General features: G+C 45.3%; 1 protein-coding gene across 1 annotated transcript in view; it reads left to right on the top strand.

Annotated features, from left to right (window-relative positions):
* PHACTR3 (phosphatase and actin regulator 3) overlaps positions 1–27,067 on the top strand; it is a 204,978-nt gene that overhangs the window by 140,723 nt on the left and 37,188 nt on the right. Inside the window, exon 7 of the mRNA XM_024750334.1 lies at positions 521–768. Coding sequence (XP_024606102.1) covers positions 521–768 — 248 coding nt within the window. The remainder of the gene's footprint in view (positions 1–520; positions 769–27,067) is intronic.

The raw sequence follows: 27,067 nt of genomic DNA, 5'->3' as shown, positions 1-27,067 counted from the left end.
GATCCAGGCTTGGGTGGGAGCATCCCGGGGGAGAATCGAGAGGGAGAAGTAGCCGTTACGTTGTCTCGGGACTCTGACGGCTTCCCGTTTTCATTAGGCAAGAGCACAAGCCTGCTTGGAAGCTGACTCTTATTCTTGGTCTCATATGCCTCATAGACTGAGGATAAGGGAGTCATCGAAGGGCAAAACAGACAATGGAATACGTGTGTGGCTTGGCAGAAATATTGGACAAATAAAATGCCCTGCTCAGTTCTGAGGAAATCCTTGATCTGAGTGTTTGCTGCTCTCAGCCTTGGCGGGGTTTATTACATGCGTGTCTGTGACATTCGGAACAGCACGTTCTAAGCAGGCATTTGCCTTGGACTCAGAGCCGTGGGTGCCTCTGGCTCTTGTCCTGGGTATCGGCTGCACATACTTGGGGGACATCTTTGCAACGCCCATTATAAGTCTTCAAGTCGACTTTGCAGGGTTTGCAGGTGAAGCTGGACAACGTATAACACGAACTGCCTTTCTGGTTCAGTTTCCAAGGCAGGGACAGTAAGGGGTCCCCGAAGAAACGCGTGGACGTCCGGCTGTCGAGGACGTGCAGTGTGGAGCGGGGCAAGGAGCGGGGCGAGGCTTGGAGCTTTGATGGAGCCTCGGACGGCAAGTGGACCGTGGCTCAGGAGTCCGAGGAGAATAAGGAGAACCTGATCACGAATTCCGAACTCAAGGATGACCTGCTTTTGTATCAAGACGAAGAGGCCCTGAATGACTCCATCATCTCTGGTGAGCGGGGGGTGGATCCCGCGGGGTGGGAACCTCCCACCAGAGGCACGCACCCAAGGCCGCCTTCGAGGGGGCACTTCTGCCGCCAGCACAGAGGGGGCGGGGGAGTGATGGAGAGAGATACCCCCCTCTCCTTGTTTCGTGAGCAGGCTGCCTGCGGGCAGGCTCAGGGCACAGTTAGGATGGACCTGAGTGAGTTTGTTTTATTCTGCCCATCGCATATTCATTTTCACGTGTATTGGAAAAACAAAAGTGGCTCAGTCAGTGACAGCATCACTGCTTGGGATGACACGGCAGGAGGTGGTGTCGGTGGCACTCGGATGGCCAGCGTTTGGAAAATGTAGCAGAAAATGTTAACAGGAAAGCGAGATGAGGTGGAAGTGGGAGGGAGGGAAGGAGAGAGGGGCTGATGCCAGTGGTCGTCTCGGAAATACTATAAGCGGCATCATCTGTTTGTTCAGGACCACGTGTTCACGAGGCCCTAGGAGGTCTGTCCTCACAACATGTTCTAAAGGTCAGAGTATTTGGTCTGTCTTACCCTTGAAGATCTGGGGGCTCAGAGAGACAGAGCATCGTAGACCCCTCGTGACACAGGTAAAAGGGTGCTGAGTCCTGGTGCAGGCTGTGCTGAGCTTCGTCTCTTGTAGGAGGGTCGAGGGTGGACGTGGCTATAAGGCCTTTGGGGAGGCTTCTTGTTCCCAAGTGAGGGGTTATTGTTCTTCCTGAAAGCATCTCATGGTGACCATCACTGCCACAGGCAGAGCCCTGGGTGGAGCCACGGGGGACCTGGTCTGGTGTTGGTGGAGAGTCGGGAAGGGGCTGGCATTGAACCTGAGCCGGCTGGTACTAAGCGGGTACAGGCAGAGCGAATCGTGACCAGGTGGACAGACCAGGAGCCCAGGGCTAGACACTGGCCTTGACTGTCATCCCCTCCTGCGACCTTGCATACCTCTGGGCCTTTTCCACGCTGGTCTAGCAAAGCACTTCCGGGAGCACGTGCTGCGGTACACGTGGGGTGACACGGCACCCATGAGGTTGGAAGAGGCTGATAGATAGTCGAACTGAGGTCTTCGTGGCAGAAGCTCACAGCCATAGGGCCCTGGACGTCTAAGAAGAGGTTGAAGCTTGTGATGTTTCCCAAACTTACCTGGCCCTGGGACCCTTTCCCTTAAACACCTGTCAGCATCCTGCCGGATGGGGTGATGTGGGACACATCTGAGAACGGCTGGCGTAGACAGGGCTCACGGGCTGGGACAGGTCCCTCAACCTCGGCACCGGTGACATTGGGGGCTGGACAGTCCTCTGTGGTGGTGCTGCCCTGGGCCTTGTAGGGTGTCTGGAGCGTCCCTGGCTTCTGCTTGCTGGACCGCACTCCCTCTGGCTCTGGGCGAGGGTTCTTCCTGCCTCTTTCAGCTGCCGGGGGCTCCAGTGGTCCTTGCCTTGTGGCTCTGATCTCTGCCTCCGTCTTCACATCAGCTCTTCCGTGTCCTCTCTTTTTCTTATAAGGACACTCGTCATTGGTTTTAGGGCCCATCTGGATAATCTGGGATGATCTCCTCATTTTGAGATCCTTACCTTAATTACATCTGCAAAAGCAAATTACATCTTTTTTTTTTCCAAATGAGGTCACATTCCCAGGTTCCAGGTGCACCAATCTTTGGGGGTCACTGTTCTACCCAACACTGTCACCCCTGATGGTGTAGCATGTTCTTTTTCTTATTGAGCCAAGGTTGCCCCTGGGACCTTTTACCCCCAACCCCTCGCCCGGGTCCTCAGCAGTGGGACCAGTCCACGTGCCTCAGAGGAGACCTGCTGTGGGAAGGAGCGGGTCCCTGCCTGCCTCGCCCCCCGACCCCTCATTGATCAGCTCCGACCTTCTCCTCGTGGCTCTGATGACAGCGCTGTGAACCTTCCTTCAGGGCTTTGACACAGTTGCCGTTTTACCCTGATGTTTGTCCTTGTCTGACTGTTGTCTGTCTCCCCACCAGTCTATCGTTATTCGACTGTTACTGGTGACCTAATGTATGTGTTTGACTGCTGTGCCCCCTCGTCCCCATGTGCCTGGTTCTAAGTAGGAGTCAGTGAGTAGCTGCTGCATGAGTGGCTTTAAATACCATCTGCCAATCCGACGGGTCCTGCAGCCCACGTGGCCCGAGCTCCAAGGGGTTGCCCTGTTAACTCAGCACGTCCCCCTGGGGTCTCGGAGGTGCGGCTGACCTGACATCTTTGGATCTGAGCTCTTGATCTTTGCCTCCAAACCCAGACCGTTCCCTGTCCTTGTGAGCAGGGCCTCTGACCTTCCGTGGCCTGGGGCCACCTTGCCTCTCTCTGGACTTTGCACCTGACACGCAAATGGCTCCTCCTTGAAGACATCGGGCCGGTCCCCCTCTGCTGCGCTCAGCCTCCCCCGAGGCTCCCTGCCTGCGCCATCACCTCTGTTCCAGCCTCTCCACACAGACAGACGTCAGGGAACGTCACCCCTTGCTCACATTCCTCCAGTGGCTTCCGAGGGGTTTAACGCCCTGACCTCACCAGGACCTGCGTGGCCTGTCCCTGTCCCCCGGGCTTGTCTCCTCTCCATGCCCCCTGGGACCCAGCCATACACCCTCCCTGCTTCTTACACGCCCTGACCACAGGGCTCCCATGCTCACCACGCAGGAGGTGTGTGCGGCTCCACGGGGTTTAAAACACCGCTTCCTCCAGGAAGCCGGCAGGCATAAACAAGCGACTCCTCTGCCAGTCCCTACGCACACAATAAATGTCAGTGAATGATGGGGTGTCGGGATGAAAGGAGATGGTGTCTGTAGCCTCACGTGGCAGATCAGCCGTTTCGCCGCCTCCGAGGATCCTCCCAGGACGTGGGGCAAACCTGAGTCTCTTGTTGTTTGTCTTCTCAAACCGGCGTCCTTAATTGAACTTGGCGTTTGGCTGTGGTGACAGGAAGAGGGAGGGTGGAACTCATTCTAGAAACTCTGCTGTTGTTAACATGCCCAGGATCCCACCAGGCTGTGCTCAGGAAGGACTGCACTGACTCTGTTTGCAAACCCAGGTAAAGCCACCCCTCTTGTGGGCATCGTTGTCTGGGGCTCAAGGTCAAGGGCTCACATCCAACCCTAAGAGCATCCGGTGGAGGGCTGGGCGCATTGCACGCAGTGAGGCGGATCTGGGGATTCCCGACGCCCACACGCTGACCCCTGACATCTGTAGTTGAGGCCACGGTACACAATCCGGGGTCCCTGAACCCCTGAGATCCAGGGCAGAAAGTGGATTCTTTGCCTTTATCATATTCTCACGTGTGTTTGTAACTCCCTCAAAGTTACGAATCTCTGGGACACCATGCTTGGAGGAAAAAAAATTCAATATTGGTTCTGGGAAAAGTCTATAAATCTTACTTTTGGGGCCAAGTGGGTCACAGTGGGAAAGGCTCATAAACGTATTCTGCTTGGCCTGGTAGGACAGTGGCAAAGGTCAGCTTTTATTTCCTTCGCTCGAGTTCAAACCCCGCTCCCGGCTTCCCGCTGGTGTGTTCTTTGTAGATCTCTGTGATGCAGAGGCAGTGGTTTCATCAATTATTAACCATAGAAACTGCACTGGTATTTATTTATTTATCCTCATAACTCCCTGTCGATGGAGCCTTTGCAGGTGGCCTCTCATCCAATGTGAACACCACAGGAAGTGCTTGTTATCGAACATCTTGCCAGCCTGAATTCTCTAGTAGTAGCTACCTTAGGGTTTAATTTCTGGAGGTGGTGGAGGCCCCATCCGAGGCAGCCCTGCCCCTGAATCAGCTAGAACACTGTCCTGCTGGATCCGGTTGGAGTGAAAAATGTATTTGCTTTAGTCTGGGTCTGGCCGTTGGATTTCCATGCAGGGCACATACGATGTCTCGATCAACACAAAGATGCATTACAGGCTGTTGTGTTTGTGCCTCGTGTGCTGTGTTTATGCTCCCACGTAGGCTTGCGTGCGTATGTGTCCACACGGTACCTTTGTGGGCATGTGCAGTCAGTGCCAGGTAACTGGGGACATTCTCAAGTCCATCAAAGGTGATTTTTTAAAAAAAGATTTTGTTTTTTAGAGCAATTTTAGGTTCACAGCAAATTAAGAAATATAGATTTTTCCCGTATTCCCCCGCCCCATACCTGCACAGCGCCCTCCGTTCCCAGCATCCCCTCCGCATGGTGCATTTGTTACAGCTGATGAACCTGCACTGACACACGGTCGCCCAAAGTCCATAATTTGTTAGAGTTTATTCTTGGTGTTGTACGTTCTGTGGGTTTGGACAAATGGATAATGACGTGTCCGTCCTTACAGTATCATATGGAGAAGTTCCACTGCCCTGAAAATCCTCTGGGCTCTGCCTGTTCATCCCTCCCTCCCCCCAACCCCTGGCAGCCACTGATCTTTTTACTGTCTCCATAGTTTTGTCTTTTCCAGAAGGTCGTATTTGGAATAGTATAGTAGGTAGCCTTTTCAGATTGGCTTCTTTCACTTAATAATATACATTTATGTTTCTGCCTTGCCATTTCATGGCTAGATGATATTTAATTTTTTTTCTTATTTTTATTTTTTCTTCCAGTTTTGTTGAGATACAAATGACACGTAACGCTGTGTAAATTTAAGGTGTATACAGCATGTTTTTCACTTACATACATCCTGAAATACCACAATATGTTTAATAAACATCCATCATCTCATATAGATACAAAATTAAAGAAATAGAAAAAAAATTTTTTCCTTGTGAGGAGAACTCTTAGGATTTACTCTTTTGAAACTTTCATATGCAACACACATCGGTGTTAATTACATTTCTCGTATTTCTCGTCTTGTACGTTACATCCCTAGTATTCGTATTTCTCGTGTTGTAAGTTACATCCCTAGTACTTACTTATAACTGGCGGTTTATACCTTTGGACCACCTTCATCCAATTCCCCCTGCTTCCATCTCCCACCTCTGGCAACCACAAATCAGATCTCTTTTTTCTATGAGTTTGTTTTTGAAGTATAGTTGACCTACAACACTACATTAGTTCCTGATATACAACATAGTGATTCGATGTTTCTATACATTTCAAAATGATCTCCATGATAAATCTAGTTACCGTCTGTCACCGTACGAAGATATCACGTAATTATTGGCTATATTCCCCACACTGTACATTTCCTACCCGTGGCTCATTTATTTTTCAGCTGGAAGTTCGTGCCTCTTAATCTCCCTCACCTGTGTCTCTCCTCCCCCATCCCCTCGTTTCTTTTTAATGCAGAATAATATTCCACCGTCTGGCTGTATCCCAGTTTATTTATCCCTTCACCTACTGAAGGAAGTCTTGGTTGTTTCTAAGTTTTGGCAACTGTGACTAAAGCTGTTATAAGCATCCATGTGCAGGTTTTTGTGTGGGTATAAGTTTTCAACTCCTTTGGGTAAATACCAAAGAGTGAAACGGTTGGATCATAGGTTAAGAGGATGTTGAGTGTTGTAAGAAACAGCCTTCCAAGGTGACTGCTCCATTTTACATTCCCACCAGCAATGGATGAAAGTTCCTGTTCCCCCACATCTTTGCCAGCATTTGGTGTTTGTCAGTGTTCTGGACTTCGGCCACTCTTATAGGTTTGTAGTAGTACCTCATTATTTTAATTTGTATTTTCCTAATGACACATGATATGGTGCATCTTTTCATGTGTTGATTTAACATCTGTATATCTGCTTTGGTGAGGTGTCCATTAAGATTTTTGGCCCGTTTTTTAATTGGGTGATTTGTTTTTTTATTGTTGAGTTTTTAAATATATTTTGGATGACATTCCTTTATCGGATGTGTCTTTTGCAAATATTTATTCCCAGTCCATGACTCTTCTTCTTATAGTCTCAACATTGTATTTAACAGAAGTTTTAACTTAGTAAACTCCAGCTTATCAATTGTTTCTTCCTTGGAGTGTGCCTTTGGTCTTGTATCTAAAAGTCATTACCATACATAAGGTCACTTAGGTTTCCTCCTAGGTGATCTAGAACTTTTATAGTGTTGTGTTTTGCATTTCAGTCTGTGGTCCACTTTGACTTAATTTTTGTGAGACGTGAAAGTTCTGTGTCTAGATTCATTTTTTGTTTTTATTCTTTTGCATGTTGATGTCCAATTGTTCCAGCACCATTTGTGCAAAGATCATCATTGCTTTATCGTATTGCTTTTGCTCCTTCGTCAAAGATCAGTTAACTGTATTTATGTGGGTCTATTTCTGAACTCACTCTTTTGTTCCATTGATGTATTTGTCTCTTCTTTCACCAATACCACACTATAAACTAAGTCGAGTAGTGTCAGTCTTCCAACTTTGTTCTCCAGTATTGTGTTGGCTATTCTTAGTCTTTTGCCTGTCCATATAAACTTTAGAATGTCTGCCAGTATCCACAAAATACCTTGTTGGGATTTGGATTGGGATTGCACCGAACCTATAGATCACGTCAGGAAAAACTGACGTCTTGACAATATTCAGCCTTACTGTCCAAGAACATGGAATATCTCTCCATTTATTTGGTTCTTCTTTGATTTTGTTCATTAGAGTTTTGTAGCTTTCCTCGTATAGATCTTGTGTATATGTTGTTGGATTTATATATAACTGTTTCATTTTGGGGGGATGTTAATATAAAGGCATTATGTTTTTAATTTCAAATTCCAGTTGTTCATTGTTGGTATAATGGAAAGCAATTGACTCTTGTATATTAACCTTGTATCCTGCAACCTTGCTACAATCACTGATTAGTTCCAGGAGTTTTTCATTGATTCTTTTGGATTTTCTACATAGATAATTGTGTCATCAGAAAACAAAGACAGTTTTATGCCTTCTCACTCTGTGTACCTTTTATTTCCTTTTCTTCTCTTCTTGCATTACCTCCTATTCCAGTATGATATTGAAAAGGAATGATGGAAAAGACATCTTGCTTTGTTCCTGATCTTAGTGGGAAAGCTTTGAGTTTCTCACCATTAAGGATGTTGTTAGCGCTCGGTTTCTGTAGATACTCTTTATCAAGTTGAAGAAGCTCCTCTTTGCTAAGTTTACTGATGTGGTTTTTTAATTGAGGTAACGTTGGTTTATAACATTACGAGTTTCATGTGTACAGCACTATATTTTTACTTCTGTACACACTACAGTGTGCTCACCACCCCAAATTCAGTTTCTATCCATCATCATGCAATAGACCCCCTTTGTCCATTTTGCCTTCCCCCTTGTTTCCCTCTGGTAAGCACTACTCTGTTCTCTGTATCTACATTTTGGTTTAGTTTATTTGTTTGTTTTTTATATCGCACACATGAGTGATTTCATTTGGTGTTTGTCTTTCTCTGTCAGACTTGTCTCACTTAGCATAATATCCTACAGGTCCATTCGTGCTATTCCGAATGGCAGGATTTTATCTCTTTTATGACAGTAGTATCCTGCTATGTGTGTGTCTGTGTGTGTGTATGTATATATGTACACAACTTCTTTATCCCTTCATCTCTTAATGGGCAGTTAGGTTGTTTCCATATCTCTTGGCTATTGTAAATCATACTGTGATGAACGTAGGAGTGCATATATCCTTTTGAATTAGTGTTTTTGTATTCTTCAGATAAATAACAAGATGTGGAATAGCTGGATTGTATGGTAATTCTATTCTTATTTTTCGGAGGAATCTCCATATTGTTTTCCATAGTGGCTGCACCAACTTACATCCTCAGCAACTGTGTATAAGGGTTCCCTTTTCTCCACATCCTCTCCAACCCTTGTTATCTCTTGCTTTTCTGATAATAGCCATTCTAACAGGCATGAAGTGATATCTCACTGTAGTTCTGATTTGCATTCCCCTAATAATTAGTGATGTTGAACATCTTTTCACGTGCCTGTTGGCCATCTGTATGTCTTTTTTTGAAAAATGTTCAGATCTTCTGCCCACTATTCAATCAGATTTTCTGTTTTGGAGTTGTTGAGTTGTATGAGTTCTTCATATATTTTGGATATTAACCCCTTATTGCATATATGATTCGCAAATACCTTCTTCCCATCAGGTAGGTTGTCTTTTAGTTTTGTTGATGGCTTCCTTTGCTGTGCAGAAGCTCTTTTAGTTTGATGCAATCCTATTTGTTTATTTTTGCTTTTGTTTCCTTTGCTTGAGGAGACATACATAGAAAGGTATTGCTAAGACTGATGTAAAAAGAGCATCCTGCCTATGTTTTCTTCTAGGAGTTTTATGGTTTCAGATCTTATATTCAAGTCTTTAATCCATTTTGAGTTAATTTTTGTGTATGGTGTGAGACAGTGGTCTAGTTTCTTATCTATCCAGTTTTCTCAGCACAATCTATTGAAGATACTATCCTTTCTCTGTAGTATGTTCTTTGCTCTTTTGTTGTGAATTATTTGTCCCTATATATGCGGGTTTATTTCTAAGATCTCAATTCTGTTTCTGATCTATGTATCTGTTTTTCTGCCAATTCCATGCTGTTTTGATTACTACGGCTTTTGTAATATAGTTTGAAATCAGGGTGTGTGATACCTCAAGATTTGTTGTTTTCTCTCAGGATTGCTTGGGTATTTGTGGTCTTTTGTGCTTCCATATAAATTTTAGAATTTTTTGTTCTATTTCTGTGAAGAATGTCATTGGGATTTTGATAGGGATCGCATTGACTGTACATTGCTTTAGGTAATGTGAACTTTTGAACAATGTTAATAGTTAATACTTTTAATCCAATGAGGACCCAGAGTATCTTTCTGTTTCTTTGTATCTTCTTCAATTTATTTCAACAATGTCTTATATTTTTCAGTGTACGAGTCTTTCACCTTCTTGATTAAAATTACTTCTTTTTTGGTACCAATTGTAAATAGAATGGTTAATTTTACTTTATGCTAGCTTATTGTTAGTTTATAGGAATGCAGTGGATTTTCATATATTGTTTTTGTACCCTGCAACTTTATTGTAATCATTATTTTGAGTAGCTTTTCGGTGGAGTCTTTGGGATTTTCTATACATAAAAATTATGCTGTCTGCAGACAGTGACAATTTTACTTCTTCCTTTCCCATTTGGATGTCTTTAATTTCTTTTTCTTGCCTAATTTCTTTAGCTAGGACTTTCAATACTACATTGAACAAGAGTGGTGAGAGTGGGCACCCTTGTCTTCTTCCTGATCTTAGAGGGATAACTTTCAGTTTTCCACTATTGTGTATAATGTTAGCTGTGGGTTTGTCATATGAGGCCTTTATTAGGTTGAGGCACATTCCTCATGTACCCATTTTATTGAGAGTTTCTCTCATAAATGGCTGTTGAATCTTGTCATATGCTTTTTCTGCATCTACTGAGATGATCATATGATTTTTATCCTTCATTTTCTTAGTGTGGTGTATCATATTGATTGATTTGTGGATGTTGAACCATCCTTGCATCTCTAGAGTAAGCCCCACTTGATCATGGTGTATGATCCTTTTAAGGTAGCACACGTGTTCAGTTTGCTAATATTTTGTTGAGGATTTTTGCATTTATGTTCATCAGAACTATTGGCCTGTAATTTTCTTTTTTTGTGTTGTCTTTATCTGGTTTTGGTATCAGGAAGATGCTGGCCTCTTAAAATGAGTTAGGAAGTGTTCCATTTTCTTCAACTTTTTGGATGAGTTTGAGAAGGATAGATATTAAATCTTTGAATGTTTGGCAAGATTCACCTATGAAGCTGTCGGCCCTGGACTTTTGTTTCTGGAGAAGTTTTTTAAATTACTCTTTCAATAATCTTACTAGTGATCAGTCCTTTCAGATTTTCTATTTCTTCATGATTCAGTCTTGAAAATTTGTATGATTCTAAGAATTTTTTCATTTCTTCTAGGTTTCCCAGTTTGCTGGGAGTACAGCTATTCTCTCTTTTTTTTTAAATATCTTTATTGGGTAAGGAAAGAAAGAAAGAAAGGAGGGAGGGAGGGAGTGACGGTGGGAGGAAGGAAGGAAGGAAGGAGGGAAGGAAGGAGAAAAAGAAAGAAGATAAAGTAAAATGAAATAAAATATAATAAAGTTATTAAATTAAAAAATAGGTTCTCCGCCACCCGCAGTCTCCGCCTGCGAAGGGGCTCCTAGTGTGTGGAAACATTTCCTCTTTCACGGCCTCCTGCCACTGTTGCAGGTCCAGTCCCTATCCTTTTGTCTCAGTTTCATTTTTTTTTTCCCTACCGAGGTATGTGGGGAGTTTCTTGCCTTTCGGGAGGTCTGAGGTCTTCTGCCCGCCTTCAGTAGGTGTTCTGTAGGAGTTGTTCGACGTGTAGGTGTATTTCTGGTGTATCTGTGGGGAGGAAGGTGATCCCCTCGTCTTACTCCTCTGCCATCTTCCCCCCCGGCCCCCAGCTATTCTTTTGTAATCCTTGTAATCCTTTGCATTTCTGTGACTTTCATTGTTATTTCTCATCTTTCATTTCTGAGTTTATTTATCAGAGTCTTCTTTTTCCTTAGTGATTCTTCCCAAAGGTTTGTCAAGTTATCTTTCCAAAGAGCCAACTCCTAGTTTCATTGATCTTTTCTCTCATCTTTTTAGTGTCTACTTTATTTTTTAAATTTCTGTTCTGATTTTTATTATTTCCTTCCTTCTACTGACTTTGGGCTTTGTTGTTTTTCTAGTTCCTTTAGGTGCAAGATTAGATTGTTTATTTGAGATTTTCCATGTTTCTTGAGGTAGGCCTGTATTGCTATAAACTTCCCTCTTAGTACCACTTTTGCTGCATCCCATAGATTTCAGTATGCCATATTTTCATTTGTCTTTAGGTAATTTTAATTTTTTTTTGTCGACCCAGTAGTTGTTCAGTCGCCACATATTTGTGATTTTTCCAGTTTTCTTGTAGTTGAGTTTTAGTTTCATACCGTTGTGTTTGGAAGAGATGTTTGATATGATTTCAGTCTTAACTTTACTGAGCTTTGTTTTGTGTCCCAGTACGTGGTCTATCCTTGAGAATGTTTGATCTGCATTTGAGAAGAATGTGTATTCTACTGCGTTTGGATGGAATTTTCTGTACAAGTTTATAAAATCCATCTGGTCTAATGTTTCATTTAAGGCCACTGTTTGCTTATTGACTTTCTGTCTGGATGATCTATCCATAGATGTAAGTGTGGGGTTAACTATTATTGTGTTGCCAGTTTCTTTCTTTAGTCCTGTTAATAATTGCTTTATATATTTTGGTGCTACTGTGTTAGGTGCATGTATGTTAATAACTGTTATGTCTTCTTGATGAATTGTCTGCTTTATCATTATATAAGGTCTATCTTTGTGTCTTGTTACGATTTTTGGCTTGTAGTCTATTTTGTCTGATATAAGTACGGCTGCATCCACTTCCTTTTCAGCTGCTGTTTGCTTGTAGTAGCATCTTCCATACCCTCTCTTTGAGCCTATGTTTGTCTTTAGAGCTGACGTGGGTCTCCTGGAAGCAACATATAGTTGGGTCTTGTTTTTTATCCAGGTAGCTGCTCTGTGCCTTTTGATTGGTGAGTTCAATCCATTTATATTTAGGGTGATTATTGAGAGATGAGGACTTAGTACTGCCATTTTGTCTTTTGTTTCCTGGTAGCTCTATATCGCCCTTGTTTCTTTTTCCCTGTGTTTCTGTTATTTCAACTTGGTGATTTTCTATGATATTTCTTCAGTTTCCTCTTTTTTTATGCTTTGTGTCTCTGCTCTAGATTTATGTTTTGTGCTTACCATGATGTTTGTATAAAGCATATCATAGATAAAATAGATAAAATTTTATCATAGATAAAATATTTATTATGTTTCTATTGTCTCAAATTATCCTTCTTTATGTTGTGAGTTTCTTACCAAATTGAAGGTAGCTATAGTTATTTTTACTGCTTTTTTCCTCTTTAACCTTTATACTGTAATAAATGTTTAAAAACCTATTCTAGGGGCTTCCCTGGTGGCGCAGTGGTTGAGAGTCCGCCTGCCGATGCAGGGGACACGGGTAAAAAAAAAAAAAAAAAAAAAAAAAAAACCCAAACACCTCTTCTGATATATAGTTGCAATTTCTGATTCTGTCTGTTAGCACCTTACTCAAAGATTTGTGTACTTTTGCCTTTTTGTATCAGGTAGAAGAGTTCCTTTCAATATTTCTTGTAAGGCAGGTCTAGTGCAGGTCTAACTCCTTCAGCTTTTGTTTGTCTGGGAAAGCCTTTATTTCTCTTTCGTATCTGAATGACAACTTTGCTGGATAGAGTATTCTTGGGTGACAGTTCTTTCAGTATTTTAAGCATCTCATTCTACTGTCTGTTGGCCTGTAGAGTTCCTGCTGGGAAATCTGCTCTGCTGATAGATAATGGGGGTTCCTTTGTAGGTTATCATTCTTTTTCGTTTGGCTTCCTTTCAAATTCTTTCTTTGTTACTGACTTTTGACAGTTTTAGTATAGTGTGTCTTAGACAAAGAAGGTCTTTTCTGAGGTAATTAGGTGTTCCCTTAGATTCATGGACTTGCATATCCAGTTCCTTCCCCAGGTTTGGGGTGTTCTCAGTTATTATATTTTTAAAATAATATCTCTATGCCCCTCTCCTCCTTTTCCCCCTCTGGGATACCCACTATCCTAATGTCCTTCCTAAAAGAGTCATTTTGTTTTCATAGAATCTCCTCATTTTTAAAGATATTAATTCTCTCTCTTCTACATGAATCATTTCTAGATTTCCGTCTCCACGTTCACTAATTCTCTCTTCCATGTGGTCTGCTCTATTTCCAGTGCTTTTCACTGTGTTCTCCATCTTGGTTATTGAATTCTTCAGCTCCATAATTTCCACTGGGTTCTTTTCTAGAGTTTCGGTCTCTTTGGTAAAATGTTCCTTCTGTTCTTTCATTTTATCCCTGAGCTCACTGAGCTGCCTTCCTGAGCTTTCTTGTAGCTCATTGTTTTCTCATCACAGCTTTTTTGAATTCTCTATCGGTGAGATCGTAATGTTCCGTGACTTTCGGTTCGGTTTCTGGAGAATTGTCATTTTCTTTCTGTGGTACAATGTCACTGTCGTTCTTCCTGGCACTTGATGAGTTGTTCCTCTGCTGTTGCATTTGAACTAGTAAACACCTTTTCTCTTTAGGTAAAGCTTTTTTTTCCTTCTTTTTTAACTCGATTCTAACAATTCAACAGGTTATAAATTAGAGGCCTTTCTTTTCTTTTCCAGTAGGTCGTGCTATAGCACAAGTTTTTGGTTTCTCTTACCTGAGATCACCTTTGAGAATCACTTTCCACCCTCCACTGGGTGCCCTTGTTGTCCCTGCTTGAGTATCTGGGGGTCATTGGTGCCTTGCTGCTGCTGGTCACCACCTGGGACACTGGGATGACGGGCACTTCCACTGTGTCTGGGGTCTCCTGAGTCGCAGGCTCCACGGTGGTAGGGGAAGCCAGGGTCGTGAGTGCCTCTGTCGTGTCCTGGGTTTTGGGGTTTATGGGTATTGCTGCTGCAGGCAGGGAGGGGGGCCAGATTTATGGGCATCTCTGTGACTGGAGGGATGGATCACAGGCCCTGCCTCCACTGCCACGTGTTCCCCTGTGGCTGTGGACACCACCGTGGCCAGGAGGCTGGAGTTGTGTGCACTGTCTCCTCTGTTGCAAGCTGAGTTCTCTGGGGCTGTGGGCTTGGCTACTGGGGCTGGGGTTCCAGGATCACAAGTACCAACTCTGCTGTTCCCCAGGTTCCGCCGCCTCTGTGTGTTCCAGTCCACCCACCTTCAGATGCACAGATGTATGGAATTTTCTGGTGTCCTGACGCGGTGGGCAGAGGCAGCTTTGTTTAGCTGTGGTTGTAGATTGAAGAGGAGAGACAAAGGGGCGTCTCATCCACGGTCCTGCTGACATCATTCCCTGACCAGGGATTGAACCTAGGCCCTTGGCAGTGAAAGTGCAGAGTCTTAACCACTGGACAGCCAGGGAATTCCCTGCTGACCTCACTCTCGACTGAGTTTTTTAAGTCATAAATGGTTGTTGGACTTGTCAAATGCTTTTTCTGCATCAGTTGATATGATCATGTGATTGTTCCCTTTTTAGCCTGTTGATGTGATGGATTATGTTAATTGGCTTTCAAATGCTGTACCAGCCTTGCATACCTGGTATACATCCCACTTGGTTGTAGTGTATAATTCTTTATACATTTTTGGATTCGATTTGCTAATCTTTTAAGGATTTTTGCCTCTGTGTTCCTGAGAGATACTGATCTTTGATCTTGTACTGTCTTTGTCTGGTTTTGGTGTTAGGGTAATGCTGGCCTCATAGAACGAGTGAGGAAGATTCCCTCTGCTTCTGTCCTCTGAACGAGATTGTAGAGAACTGATATAAGTTCTTCCTTCAAAGTTTGGTAGAATTCACCTGTCAACCCATCAGGGCCTGGTGCTTTCTGTTTTAGAAGATTATTAGCAATTGATTCAGGAGAGGCTTGTGCAGATCATCTACTTCCTGTGTGAGTTTTGGCAGCTTGTGTTTTTTCAAGGAATTCGTCCGTTTCGTCGAGGTTATCCAATCTGTGGGTACAGAGTTGTTCATAGTATTCCTTTAATATCCTTTTAACATCCATATTACCTGTAGTAATGTTCCCTCTTTTATTTCTGATATTAGCAGTTAGTGTCCTCTATCTTTTTCTCTTGGTCTGGCTAGATCCTATTGATTTTATTGATCTTTGCAAAGAACCAGCTTTTGGTTTTGTTGGTTTTTCTCTGTTGATGTCCTATTTTTAATTTCCCTGATTTCTGCTCTAGTTCTTGCCATGTCTTCTGCTTAGTTTGGATTTAATGAGCATGTCTTACTTTTATCATTAGCAAATCAGTAAGGATAGGCATTTTTGGAAAAGACCCCATTTCTGCTTTGAGGAGCTCTCAGTCTTACAAACACAGAGGCAGGCAAGAGTAACACAACTCAACAATTCCTGCAACAGAGGAGCTGATGCCTGGGCTTAAGAACAGGTTAGGTGGTGGGCGGATGTCAGGAGGAGGACCAGAGGAGTTTTCAATAGGGTTTTGAAGAATGAGTAAGAGTTTGCTAGGTGGATAAAGTCTCAGAGACGTGGCCGAGGTGGGCACACTTAGGAAACTAAAGCTGGCTTGGACCACCTGGGCCCCAGCGTGTGTGTGCAGGAAGGGGGCCAATTCTGAGGGTCTTAGTTGGTGTGAGCATAGCGTTGATGTGAGAATCTCATTCTCCATCACTTTTGTCAGTTTCCCAGGTAACCTGAGAAGGCTAAGAATCCCAGCCATGGTGTGAAGTGTCAGTATTGCTAATGGCAAAAAATAACACTCCTGTTGGCAAATTGCATCTGTTTGGGGACGAGTGTAAAATAAGCGATAAACACCTGGGATTCTGAGTGCAGTGATTCTTGAAGGGACCCCAGCAGCTCGCTCCAGGCAATGGTCATAGGAGAGAGTGATCCCTGCACAACTTCAGGGCAGCTCCCACACCTGCCTGATCCTTCCGCCCTAGCTGCATCACCTGTCAGGGACAGAGGTCCTGGGGAGCCGTGTGACCTGCTTTGAGGACTCGCCCAGTGGGACCCCTGGGGCTGCTCTGTGTCCTGAGCAGGCAGGGTGGCATCTTGAACCTAAACAGAACCCCCAAGAGGGGTTCCACAGCTAGTGACACTCAGGGGCAGGGCTTTACGCTGAAAACAAGGGCCCTAGCAAATCATTCTCAGTGGGGCTGTGACGAGATGAGCATTTAGAACCAACAGTCTAAAGAGAGGGTCACAGAGCTTTCTGTTGGTGCATCCCGGGAGCAAAGAAAAAGTATATGCTGGATGTTTGTGCATTACTTATTTCATTATTTCATTATGTATTACATTTATTTTCATTTATTTATTTATAAACTGTATATATGAGCGGTACCATACTAATGTATTGCAAACGTTATAAAATGCCCACAAAAGTAGTTATGAAGGAAAGATGACATGAAATAAGCCATGGTGTTAATATTTTCATTTTCGACCACAGCCTGACCTACTGAATCCTGAAAGTGAGGCCCAGAGATTGGCATTTCGGCAAGTGCATAGATGCGGGGGCGGGGGGGGGGCAGTGATTCTGGTGCACCTGGTCCAAAGTTCATCCTTGATAGGTCCACCATAGTATAAAAGCTAGAATTTTCCACAAAGCTTTGTACAGAAATCTGCTTTGTTGTTTATTCAACAAGTACTTCATGTCCCAGCTCTGGGTCCCCAAGGATTCTAAGGAAAAACTAGACCACCTGAGGAGTTCCTGGCTACATTAAAAGCTGCTGGTCAGCGTCAAGGCAAGGAGGCAGAAGAGGGCCGTGTCTGGATCAGAAATCCTGACACATCGAGCTGCATGGTGTGATGACACAGGAACATCGCTGTGGGGAGAGGTGAGGCCGGGCACTTTGTGGTGTTTCCTGAACTGAAAGACAGGGTGGCCCTCTTTGCAGGCTCCGGCATCCTTTCGCCTGGACCCACTTGTGAAAAGTAAAAGCTAAAATGTGTAATGTTATTTGAATCCTGTTTTAAATGTGGTGCGAGGTTATCGAAAGGCCCCTTGAGGTGAATCCTGTGATGTGAAGAGTCACTTGAGTCAGGTGAGGAGAGAGATCACCTGTCCTCACTGCAGGATGAGCGAACAGAACACCAGCGGTCACTGCCTGGGCTTGGCCTGGGGCTCTGGGGTTGACGTTACCTGGAAACCGGCCATTCCCCGCATGCACACTAGGTGGCGCTGTAGAGAGCCACTGGGATGCAGGATGCTCGGAAGAGGGGCCTCTTTGGGACAAGCTGGTGGGCCGTTTGCGGGTGGCCCTGTGAGGGTCTGGTGGTTCTCACTGAGCACCAAGCAGCAGATCTGTGCGAGGGACTCATAGGATGAGCGAACAGAACACCAGCGGTCACTGCCTGGGCTTGGCCTGGGGCTCTGGGGTTGACGTTACCTGGAAACCGGCCATTCCCCGCATGCACACTAGGTGGCGCTGTAGAGAGCCACTGGGATGCAGGATGCTCGGAAGAGGGGCCTCTTTGGGACAAGCTGGTGGGCCGTTTGCGGGTGACCCTGTGAGGGTCTGGTGGTTCTCACTGAGCACCAAGCAGCAGATCTGTGCGAGGGACTCATAGGCCCAGTGATAGTCCGACATAGAAGAGCTGCTGTTTCTTTGTGCTTTCCATGGTACTTCCCTGGGTACTTTCCTGAGAGCTGCTCTCCCGTTCTATCACCTAATCCCCTGACGGGGCATGTACTATCTATCACTGTCCCTTTTTCACAGTCGAGGAAACCAAGGCAAAGGGGTGGGGGGACACGTGCCCGTTTTTTGTTTGTTTGTTTGTTTTGAGCCTTCTTTTAATTATTTTTATTTTTGGCTCGTTGGGTCTTTGTTTCTGTGCGAGGGCTTTCTCTAGTTGTGGCTAGCGGGGGCCACTCTTCATCGCGGTGTGCGGGCCTCTCACTGTCGCCGCCTCTCTTGTTGCAGAGCACAGGCTCCAGACACGCAGGCTCAGTAGTTGTGGCTCACGGGCCTAGTTGCTCCGCGGCATGTGGGATCCTCCCAGACCAGGGCTCGAACCCGTGTCCCCTGCATTAGCAGGCAGATTCTCAACCACTGCGCCACCAGGGAAGCCCCACGTGCCTGTTTTGAACGCAGGTCTCTCTAGCTCTGTAGCCACGAGGGATCACCCATCAGCAAACTCTCCAGGGCACCTCAGCGTCCCTAAAAGTGTGTCCACTCGGGCCCAGCATGCACGGCCTTGGGGCTCTCAGTTCTCCTGGAGCCTCAGTTTCCCCTCAAAAAGGGCATCTCAATTCCCTTGGAGAATTACTTTAAGAACCTGAAGTCTTAATTCTGCGAGACTGTCCCTCAGGCCCTTCTGCAGAGGGCAGTAAGGGCTGCCCCTGGCTGCCCACTCCTCTCTGTCCTAATGGGGAGCAGGGCGGCCTGCTCTGGCCCAGGAGGCCACCCTCGGGCAGAAGTCTTCCAGGGCCTGAGGGAGCCGCCATGAGGATGACACAGGATGAGGTGGGCAGTGTGCTCAGCGCCACCCAGCAGTGGACAGGTGTTGATGGAGGTCCCTCTGTGCAGGGGACAGGACGTGGGCATCTTTGGGGCCATTATCCTGCTGACCACAGTGGCACACAGAGGCCACTGCACAGGAGGGGCTGGGCAGAGAGAAGGGTCCCTGGCCTCCTCACCAGTGGGCCCCTGGGAGCTCAGATATGCAGAGCCTTGGGCTCCACCCTGACCCTCTGAGTCAGGGTCTGCATTGTATGGGACCCTAGATGCTCCAAGTCACGGAGGAAGGGTAGCAGCCCTGGTCGGAAAGCCATCCTTTCTTTTGACTGCGGTAGCTGGGTGACCACAGAGACCTCCTGTTCTCTGGGAGGGGGCAGGTTTCAGGGGGACTTGTTCTGTCCTTGTCTCAGATTCTTAGTTCCCTTGGCTCAGGCACTGTGGCCCATTTCTGTGTCATTCTCTACACAGTGCCCGGCACGTAGTAGGTCCTCAGTGACGACTGAGGTGATGAACCTTGGAAGAAACACAGGAGATATGACCTGGGCTGGGTTCCATTGCTCCATTTCACAGACGACAAGACTGAGGCCCAGGAGATTAATCGGCTGGTTTGGGATCCATGGGTAGTTGTTACGAGATGGGTCTGGGGTGGAACTCAGGGCCCAGACTCCACCCCCTGTCCCTTGTACACAGCTCTTGACACAGCAGGGCACCCTCTCTTTCCTCTTGTGACAGGCGGCGATGCTTTTTCCAGGCTCCAAACTCCAGAGAACTCTGGGGCTGTGGAATTATAGTGAAGCACAGAATTATCCACTGAAATTGCAGTACTAGCTCACATTTGAAATTCACACTGAGATTCACTTTTATCCTTGGAAGACAGGGGTACACACAGAGTGAGCCCCGCAACTGGTAGTCCAGCTTTCTGCCTGGAGCATCTTCCTGGGCGGGGGGTAGGGCAGGGATGTGGCTTCCAAGCAGAGTGGTGATCACACCAAGATGGGGAGACCTAGATGCGGTTCTGTGTTGCTGAAGCAGCTGGAGTTCATAGGACAGGGTCCTGGAAAAGGGGGGTCTGTGAAGGGGGCCCCAGAAGTTCACGTGGAGATTCAGCTGGCTGAGAGCAGACAGAATTCCACAGGACTTAGCAGAGATCACCTGTAGGAGCAAGGGAGGAACGTGGTGCTGGAGGCCAGGGATGCTGGGATCCAGCCCAGACCGCGGAGAGGCCTCGGAGAGCACCGTGGACCGTCTTTCAAAACCCCAGGAAGGCCAAGCCTCCGGAGTAAGGAACATGCCACGGAGTAGACGACCATGTTCAAAACCAAAATAAGTCTGCCGTCATTGTGAACATGTTCAGGGTCTTAAAGAACAGGATGAATGAACAGATGGAGAATCTTTGCAGAGAACCAGAAACTATAAAAGAGAAAAACTATAAAATGCAGATTCTAGAATTGAAAGTATGAAGTCTGAAATAGAAAATCCACAGCAGGTTAAAGACGGCCCCACAGCATCCCTGCTCGTGCCGAGGCAGGTGCGAGAACTCCTCACACGGGGCTCCTGCAGCCAGGGGGGCATCCCCGCCCTGCTCCACTCTCGGGGCACCCATGCCTTCCGCCGCCTCCCACTCAAATGCCAAAGCCTCAAGCGGCCGAGCCCCCTGGATTCCACAGTTGCCAGTCTGCAGTTTGGGGGGAAAACGGCGGGAGTATACGCATCCTTGTAGCCAAGACTTGGCGCATCTCTGTAACGATGTCCTTAGGATAAATTCCAAAGTGTGACTAATTGAGAAAAAGATCTCGTGCTGAGTTTATTTTTAACTCCTCAGCCTTCTGTTCTTCTTTATACCCGACCCCATTTACAGTTCCTCTCAAGACTGTGGTGCTGGAAGCAGTAGCGAGGCAATGATCCAGGGTGGAGGGGGGAAGGAGCGTCTGTCTAAACCTAAAATACGTGGCAGCTTCGCTTCAGGGATGCTCGCCTTGCCAGGGATCGAGCTGATGGGAATATTCATCCACGTGCAGGGAAATACAGGAATGAGGGCAGCCCCTGAAGCTCTGGTTAAGAGACCAAGAATAAACACTAACCTAGATGTCCATTCACAGGGAGCTGGATCAACAAGTGGTGGGATTATGTGGCATCCACACTCGGGGATCATTTGCAGCCATAAAAGAGAAAGAGCTGGATCAGTCCGTCCTTTAGGAGCAGATGTGTGAGCAACAGCTTTTTGCTGTACTGTGCATGGTGCGATCCAGCTTCCGTGAAACAGAAGAGTTAAGTGGGCGTGTCAGTGGTTAATGGTAGAGAAATAGTTCTGGAAGCAGGTGCCAGAAGACACCCGTAGTGGTTTCTTCTGGAGGCGCGATGTGGGCGGGGAAAGGGGATGCTTTCCTCTTAGTGCTGCTCTTGTGCTTCGGTTGTTTGCAATGCGTGTGCATTGTTCTTATGGCTGAGTGAGAGATCACGCTTCTCTGAGCCAGAAGGCAGACAGCCTGAGCTCTGCGCCCAGCTGTGACCTGGGACAGCTCCCACCTCCGTGAACTTAACCTTACCCCTCATTGACTCACCGTTGAGGTGAGCGGGCGGAACCCTCTGGGCCGGCGGGCTCTGATAAGAGTCAGCAAACACCCCGTAAATGGGAGGGTGACCTAATACATTTTTTCTTTTTCAAAGCTTGTTAATTTGGCAAATGATACTGGTTGCTTCTCAAATGATAAACCACTTTGCCTCCCAGCTGGTCATGATGTGTTACCGTTTGTATAAATTGTTGGATTGGATTTGCTACTGTTTTGTTTAGGATTTTTATGTCCATGCTCACAAGGGCTATTAATCTTTAGCATCCTTTTCTGCAGGTGTCTTTTCTGGTTTTGATGTCACAATAAGTTCTGGCTGCATAGCGCGAGTTTTAACGTCTACACTTCTTTTCAGTGTTCTGAAATAATTTGTATAGAATTGGAATTATTTACTTCTTACATGTTTCACAGTATCCATCAATGCATCCATCAGGGCCTGCAGGGCTTTTTTTTTTTTAATGGGGAAAGGTTTTTAAGTGGAAAGTGTATTTCTTTAATAAATATAGGTCTATCCTGGTTATGTATTTCTTCCGAAGTGAGTCTTGGTAGTTTGTGTTGAAGCAGGTAGTTATTGTACATCTAATTCCTGACACTGGTAATGTGTGTATGTCCCTCTTCTCACTCTCGTCTCTCCACTTCCCCTGATAAGTCTGCCTAGAGTTTTATCAGTTTTATTGCTCTTCTCAAAGTGTTAGCTTTATTGTTTTTCTATTTTCTATTTCATCAGTTTCTACTTTGATCTTTATTATTTCTTCTACTTCCTTGGTTTTAATTTGTTCTCTTTCTAGCTTCTTAAGATGGAATCTGAGGTCATTGATTTGAGACTTTTCCTCTTTTCTAATTTAGGCATTTAATGCTGTAAATTTCCCACATGCTGTGTTTATTTTTACTTCAAAATACTTCCTAATTTCCCTTTTGATTTCTTCTTGGGACTGTAGGTTATTGAGAATTTTAAAATTTAGTTTCCAAAGATTTGGGTATATTTCTAGAGATCTTTTGGTTGATTTCCAGTTTAATGCCACTCTGGCCAAAGAATATACTTTGTATGACTTGAGTCCTCTTTAATTTACTGAGACTTGCTCTGTGGCCAGAGTATGGTGTGTCTTGGTAAATATTGCACGTGCTCTTGGAAAGAATGTGTATTCTTGTGTTGTGGGTTAGAGTGTTTTCATAAATGTTCATCAGATCAGATTTCTTGATAGTGTGGGTCAAATCCTCCGTATCCTTCCACATTTAAAAAAAATTATTTATTTATTTATTTACTTTGGCTGCGCTGGGTCTTGGTTGCGGCATGTGGGATCTTTGTTGCAGCACACAGGATCTTTAGTTGCGGCATGCAGACTTCTTAGTTGTGGCCTGCGGACTCTTAGTTGTGGCATGCGTGTGGGATCTAGTTCCCCGACCAGGGATCGAACCCGGGCTCCCTGCACTGGGAGCATGGAGTCTTACCCACTGGACCACCAGGGATGTGTCCCTCCTTGCACATTTTCTGTCTACTTGCTCTATCAGTTACTTAGACAGAGGTCTGAAATCTCCAACTATAACTGTAGATTTATCTACTTCTCTCAGTTCTATTAGTTTTTGCTTCATGTATTTGACGCTCTTAATAGGGCCATCAATATCTAGGACTGTCCCATCTTCCTAATGAAGTTGTCCCTCTATCACTTGGGACGATCCTCTTTATCCCTGAGTAACTCCTTTGCTCTGGAATCTCCCTTGTCTGATGTTAATAGACCACTTCAACTTTCTCTTGATTAATCTTAGAATGGTACCTCGTTTTCCCTTTGTACGTTTCATCTATAATATTTGCATCTTTTTATTTAAAGTGCATGTTTTGTAGGCAGCATGTAGTTTGCTCTTGCTTTTTTGTCCATCCTAAGAATTTTTGCCTCTAGTTAAGGTGTTCAAACTGTTTACACTTCATGTGATCATTGATTTTATTGAGTTTACGTCCACTGTCTGGTCCTGCAGATCTCCAACTTCTGTCTGTGTTGCTCTGCCTCCCATTTCCACCCACAAACTCTTGCTGTCTTGGTCTCTAAGGCTTCATGTTTTCAACTCAGGTAGTTTTCCAAGCTCTTCCTGTTGCCTCTCCCCGGTCCATGGCCTAGGAAATCTCCAGAGGCAGTGAGCTGGGTCATCATAGGGCTCACTTTATTTGATTCCCATCTCAGGGGTCACTGTCCTTTCCAGTATCATCAAAACCATCGTTTCATATATTTTGATTTTTGTTTGTTTTATTTGTGGGTGGGAAATTCAGTGTGTACTACTCCATCCTGGTCAGAAGTAGAAGTTAAAGTCACCACTCTTACTTTGGAGCCCGAGACAAGTTTTCATGGCACATCCCTTCTATGGAACAAGCTGGGTTCTGATATGACGGGTCCTCAGGAGGGAATCCTTCTTATAGGTTCCAGCCCAGATGCTCCTTCCTTCAGAAACCCTTCCTTGATCTTGACAAGCCCCCTTCCTCATGTGGTCTGATCATTCCTCTTTGAGCTGTGTAATTCAGCAGACATTTCCCGAGTTCGTGCAGGGAAAGAAATGAACAAGGCAGAGTCCTCTCCATGGATGATGAGCTCACCAGATTTGTTTTTCTCCATTGAGTGAAAATGTTTCAAGCTCAGATAATGACTGTGGTTAGGGAAAGCCACACAAACAGATAATTAGAATACGTTGTGAGGATGTGCAAATAGGAACACACATAATGTGTTTCGGATCATTACAGGGGCTTGTTTTCACGTCTCCCTCCCTCACCTGAGTGAGCTCAGTGGGGCGTGCACCACGTGGTCCTCCTTTCTGCTCTTGGGGGCCAGGCGTACGACAGGTGCACTAGAGATGGTGCCTTGCTGAACCTAACAGATCTGCGAAGGTCACGGCTAAGAGTGTGGATGCTGAGCTCATTCATGTGGTCTGATCATTCCTCTTTGAGCTGTGTAATTCAGCAGACATTTCCCGAGTTCGTGCAGGGAAAGAAATGAACAAGGCAGAGTCCTCTCCATGGATGATGAGCTCACCAGATTTGTTTTTCTCCATTGAGTGAAAATGTTTCAAGCTCAGATAATGACTGTGGTTAGGGAAAGCCACACAAACAGATAATTAGAATACGTTGTGAGGATGTGCAAATAGGAACACACATAATGTGTTTCGGATCATTACAGGGGCTTGTTTTCACGTCTCCCTCCCTCACCTGAGTGAGCTCAGTGGGGCGTGCACCACGTGGTCCTCCTTTCTGCTCTTGGGGGCCAGGCGTACGACAGGTGCACTAGAGATGGTGCCTTGCTGAACCTAACAGATCTGCGAAGGTCACGGCTAAGAGTGTGGATGCTGAGCTCAGGCCTGGGTATGAATCTCGGTTCTGTCGCTTAACCTATCAGCAAGAAAACAGGAGTTCCGTTGTGGACGCGCTAAGTTTGAGATGCCTGATTGGGACCTGGGTAGAGACATCATGAAGGAAGCCAAAGATGCACCATGGATTCAGGAGAGAGGATGTAGCTGGAGAGGGAGATTCTGAGCATTGGCAGCTGGTCCTTAGTGTCGTGGGACTGAAGAGGTTGTGCAGGAAGCAAGCGTGGAGGAGGGGTTTGAGGGTTGAGTCCTGGGCTCACCCACGTCTAGAGGGGAGATGATACAGAACCAGCAAAGGAGACAGAGGCGTGGCTATGGCAGTGGGAGGATGCCGGCCAGTGGTGAGTAGGGAGAGAGAAGGGAGGCTTCACAAGAGAGAGTGGTCCAAGGCCTGAGACCCCCCACGAGCATCCTTTCTCCACCGGGTGGCTAATGGGCGCTGATGAGACGGGGCTGAGGGTATGTTCTGAGTCCCACACACGCTGGTGTGTCTGCCTGCGTGGAGCTCAGGAGGCTGCCCCCCACCCGGTGAGGTGGAGCCCAGAGCTCTGGGGTCAGCAGCTCTCTGGGCCATGCTGGGTCCTGGGAGAAGAGCCAGCATTGCCCACCCTGCTTCCTGAGCCCTGTCTGTCAGCTGTGTGTGGGAAAAGCTCTCCAACATTGGCTGGAGTTGAGCTGGATCTGGTAACATCAAGGTTTTACTTTTTTTTTTTTTTTAACATCTTTATTGGAGTATAATTGCTTTACAATGGTGTGTTAGTTTCTGCTTTATAACAAAGTGAATCAGTTATACATATACATATGTCCCCATATCCCTTCCCTCTTGCGTCTCCCTCCCTCCCACCCTCCGTATCCCACCCCTCTAGGTGGTCACAAAGCACCGAGCTGATCTCCCTGTGCTATGCGGCTGCTTCCCACTAGCTATTTTACGTTTGGTAGTGTATATATGTCCATGCCACTCTCTCACTTTGTCCCAGCTTACCCTTACCCCTCCCCGTATCCTCAAGTCCATTCTCTAGTAGGTTGGCATCTTTATTCCCGTCCTGCCCCTAGGTTCTTCTGACGATTTGTTTTTCTTTTTTTTTTCGATTACATATATATGTGTTAGCATACGGTATTTGTTTTTCTCTTTCTGACTTCACTCTGTATGACAGTCTCTAGGTCCATCCACCTCACTACAAATAACTCAGTTTCGTTCCTTTTGATGGCTGAGTAATAATCCATTGTATATATGCTGCCACATCTTATTTATCCATTAATCTGTCTGTTAACCTTATGGGGATTCCCTTATGTGTTATCTGTTGTTTTTCCCTTGCAGCTTTTAATATTTTTTCTTTGTATTTAATTTTTGATAGTTTGATTAATATGTGTCTTGGCGTGTTTCTCCTTGGATTTATCCTGTATGGGACTCTCTGTGCTTCCTGGACTTGATTAACTATTTCCTTTCCCATATTAGGGAAGTTTTCAACTATAATCTCTTCAAATATTTTCTCAGTCCCTTTTTCTCTTCTAAGGTTTTTCTTTTAATTGACTTACAATATTTGGCCTATGCATTGATTTTTATTGGCTTTGGCCAATCAAGAACTCCATAGAGTATTGAGGAAGACTGGTCTAAAGATAAATGAAAGCCTTGCGCTTGGAAAGACAGTATTGTTTTTGAGAAGCACACCCCCGGGGAGAACGTAGTTTTGCATCGGGCCAGCTCTGAGTCAGATCCAATGTGGATAGCCTTGCAGTGGGGACTTCAGGGAACCAGCGACAGGTCAAATGATGACAGCTCTTTGGGAATGAAGCCTGTTCCCCTCCCTCCAGTGGCTGCCAGGTCCCTGGTTTTCAGCAGAAAACAGACTGCTTCAAGGCTGCTGCCAAGCTGGAGAAAGGGCCAGGGGAGAAAGGGACCGAGTAAAACATTCTTCCTGAGATTCATCCAGTTTTCCTTGAATAAAGATTCCCTGTGTTGCTGCAACCCTTTAGTTAATTTACAGAGTTCTGGAAAAGTTGACTCTAATGATTTTGCAGTTTTCTTGTTGCTTTTATAGAGAGAATTTTCCACCATCTTCACTGCTGTCACTCCACAAAGGTCTTTCTTTTTAAATAGTTATTTTGATATAAGAAAGCTATGTTGATGATTAAAAATAAAATACAGAAAACCAAAATTAATAAGTAAAATCCATTCCTGGCATCTCTATGCCGATTTATAAGAAGATTATAAATTCTTACAAAATTAGATGCAAACACATACACAGATATATTTATATATAAAAGTACATACTTTCCCACAAGTTGCTTTTCTTAGCAACATATCATGTCTGTCTTTTTGTCCCTCAGTAATGCATATACCACTGTTTTTAGGTTCATGATAGGTTCACGACATTCACATGCTACAGATGGGCCATAATTTAACACATGCTGTCTTGTCGTATTTCGGCTGTGTTTAATTTCTTT

The sequence above is a fragment of the Neophocaena asiaeorientalis genome, unplaced genomic scaffold (assembly GCF_003031525.2).
Source record: "Neophocaena asiaeorientalis asiaeorientalis breed wild unplaced genomic scaffold, Neophocaena_asiaeorientalis_V1.1 scaffold606, whole genome shotgun sequence".
NCBI classification, from domain to species: Eukaryota; Metazoa; Chordata; class Mammalia; order Artiodactyla; family Phocoenidae; genus Neophocaena; species Neophocaena asiaeorientalis.
The sequence above is the reverse complement of the archived record's forward strand: the minus strand, read 5'-3'. Positions and strand labels throughout refer to the sequence as shown.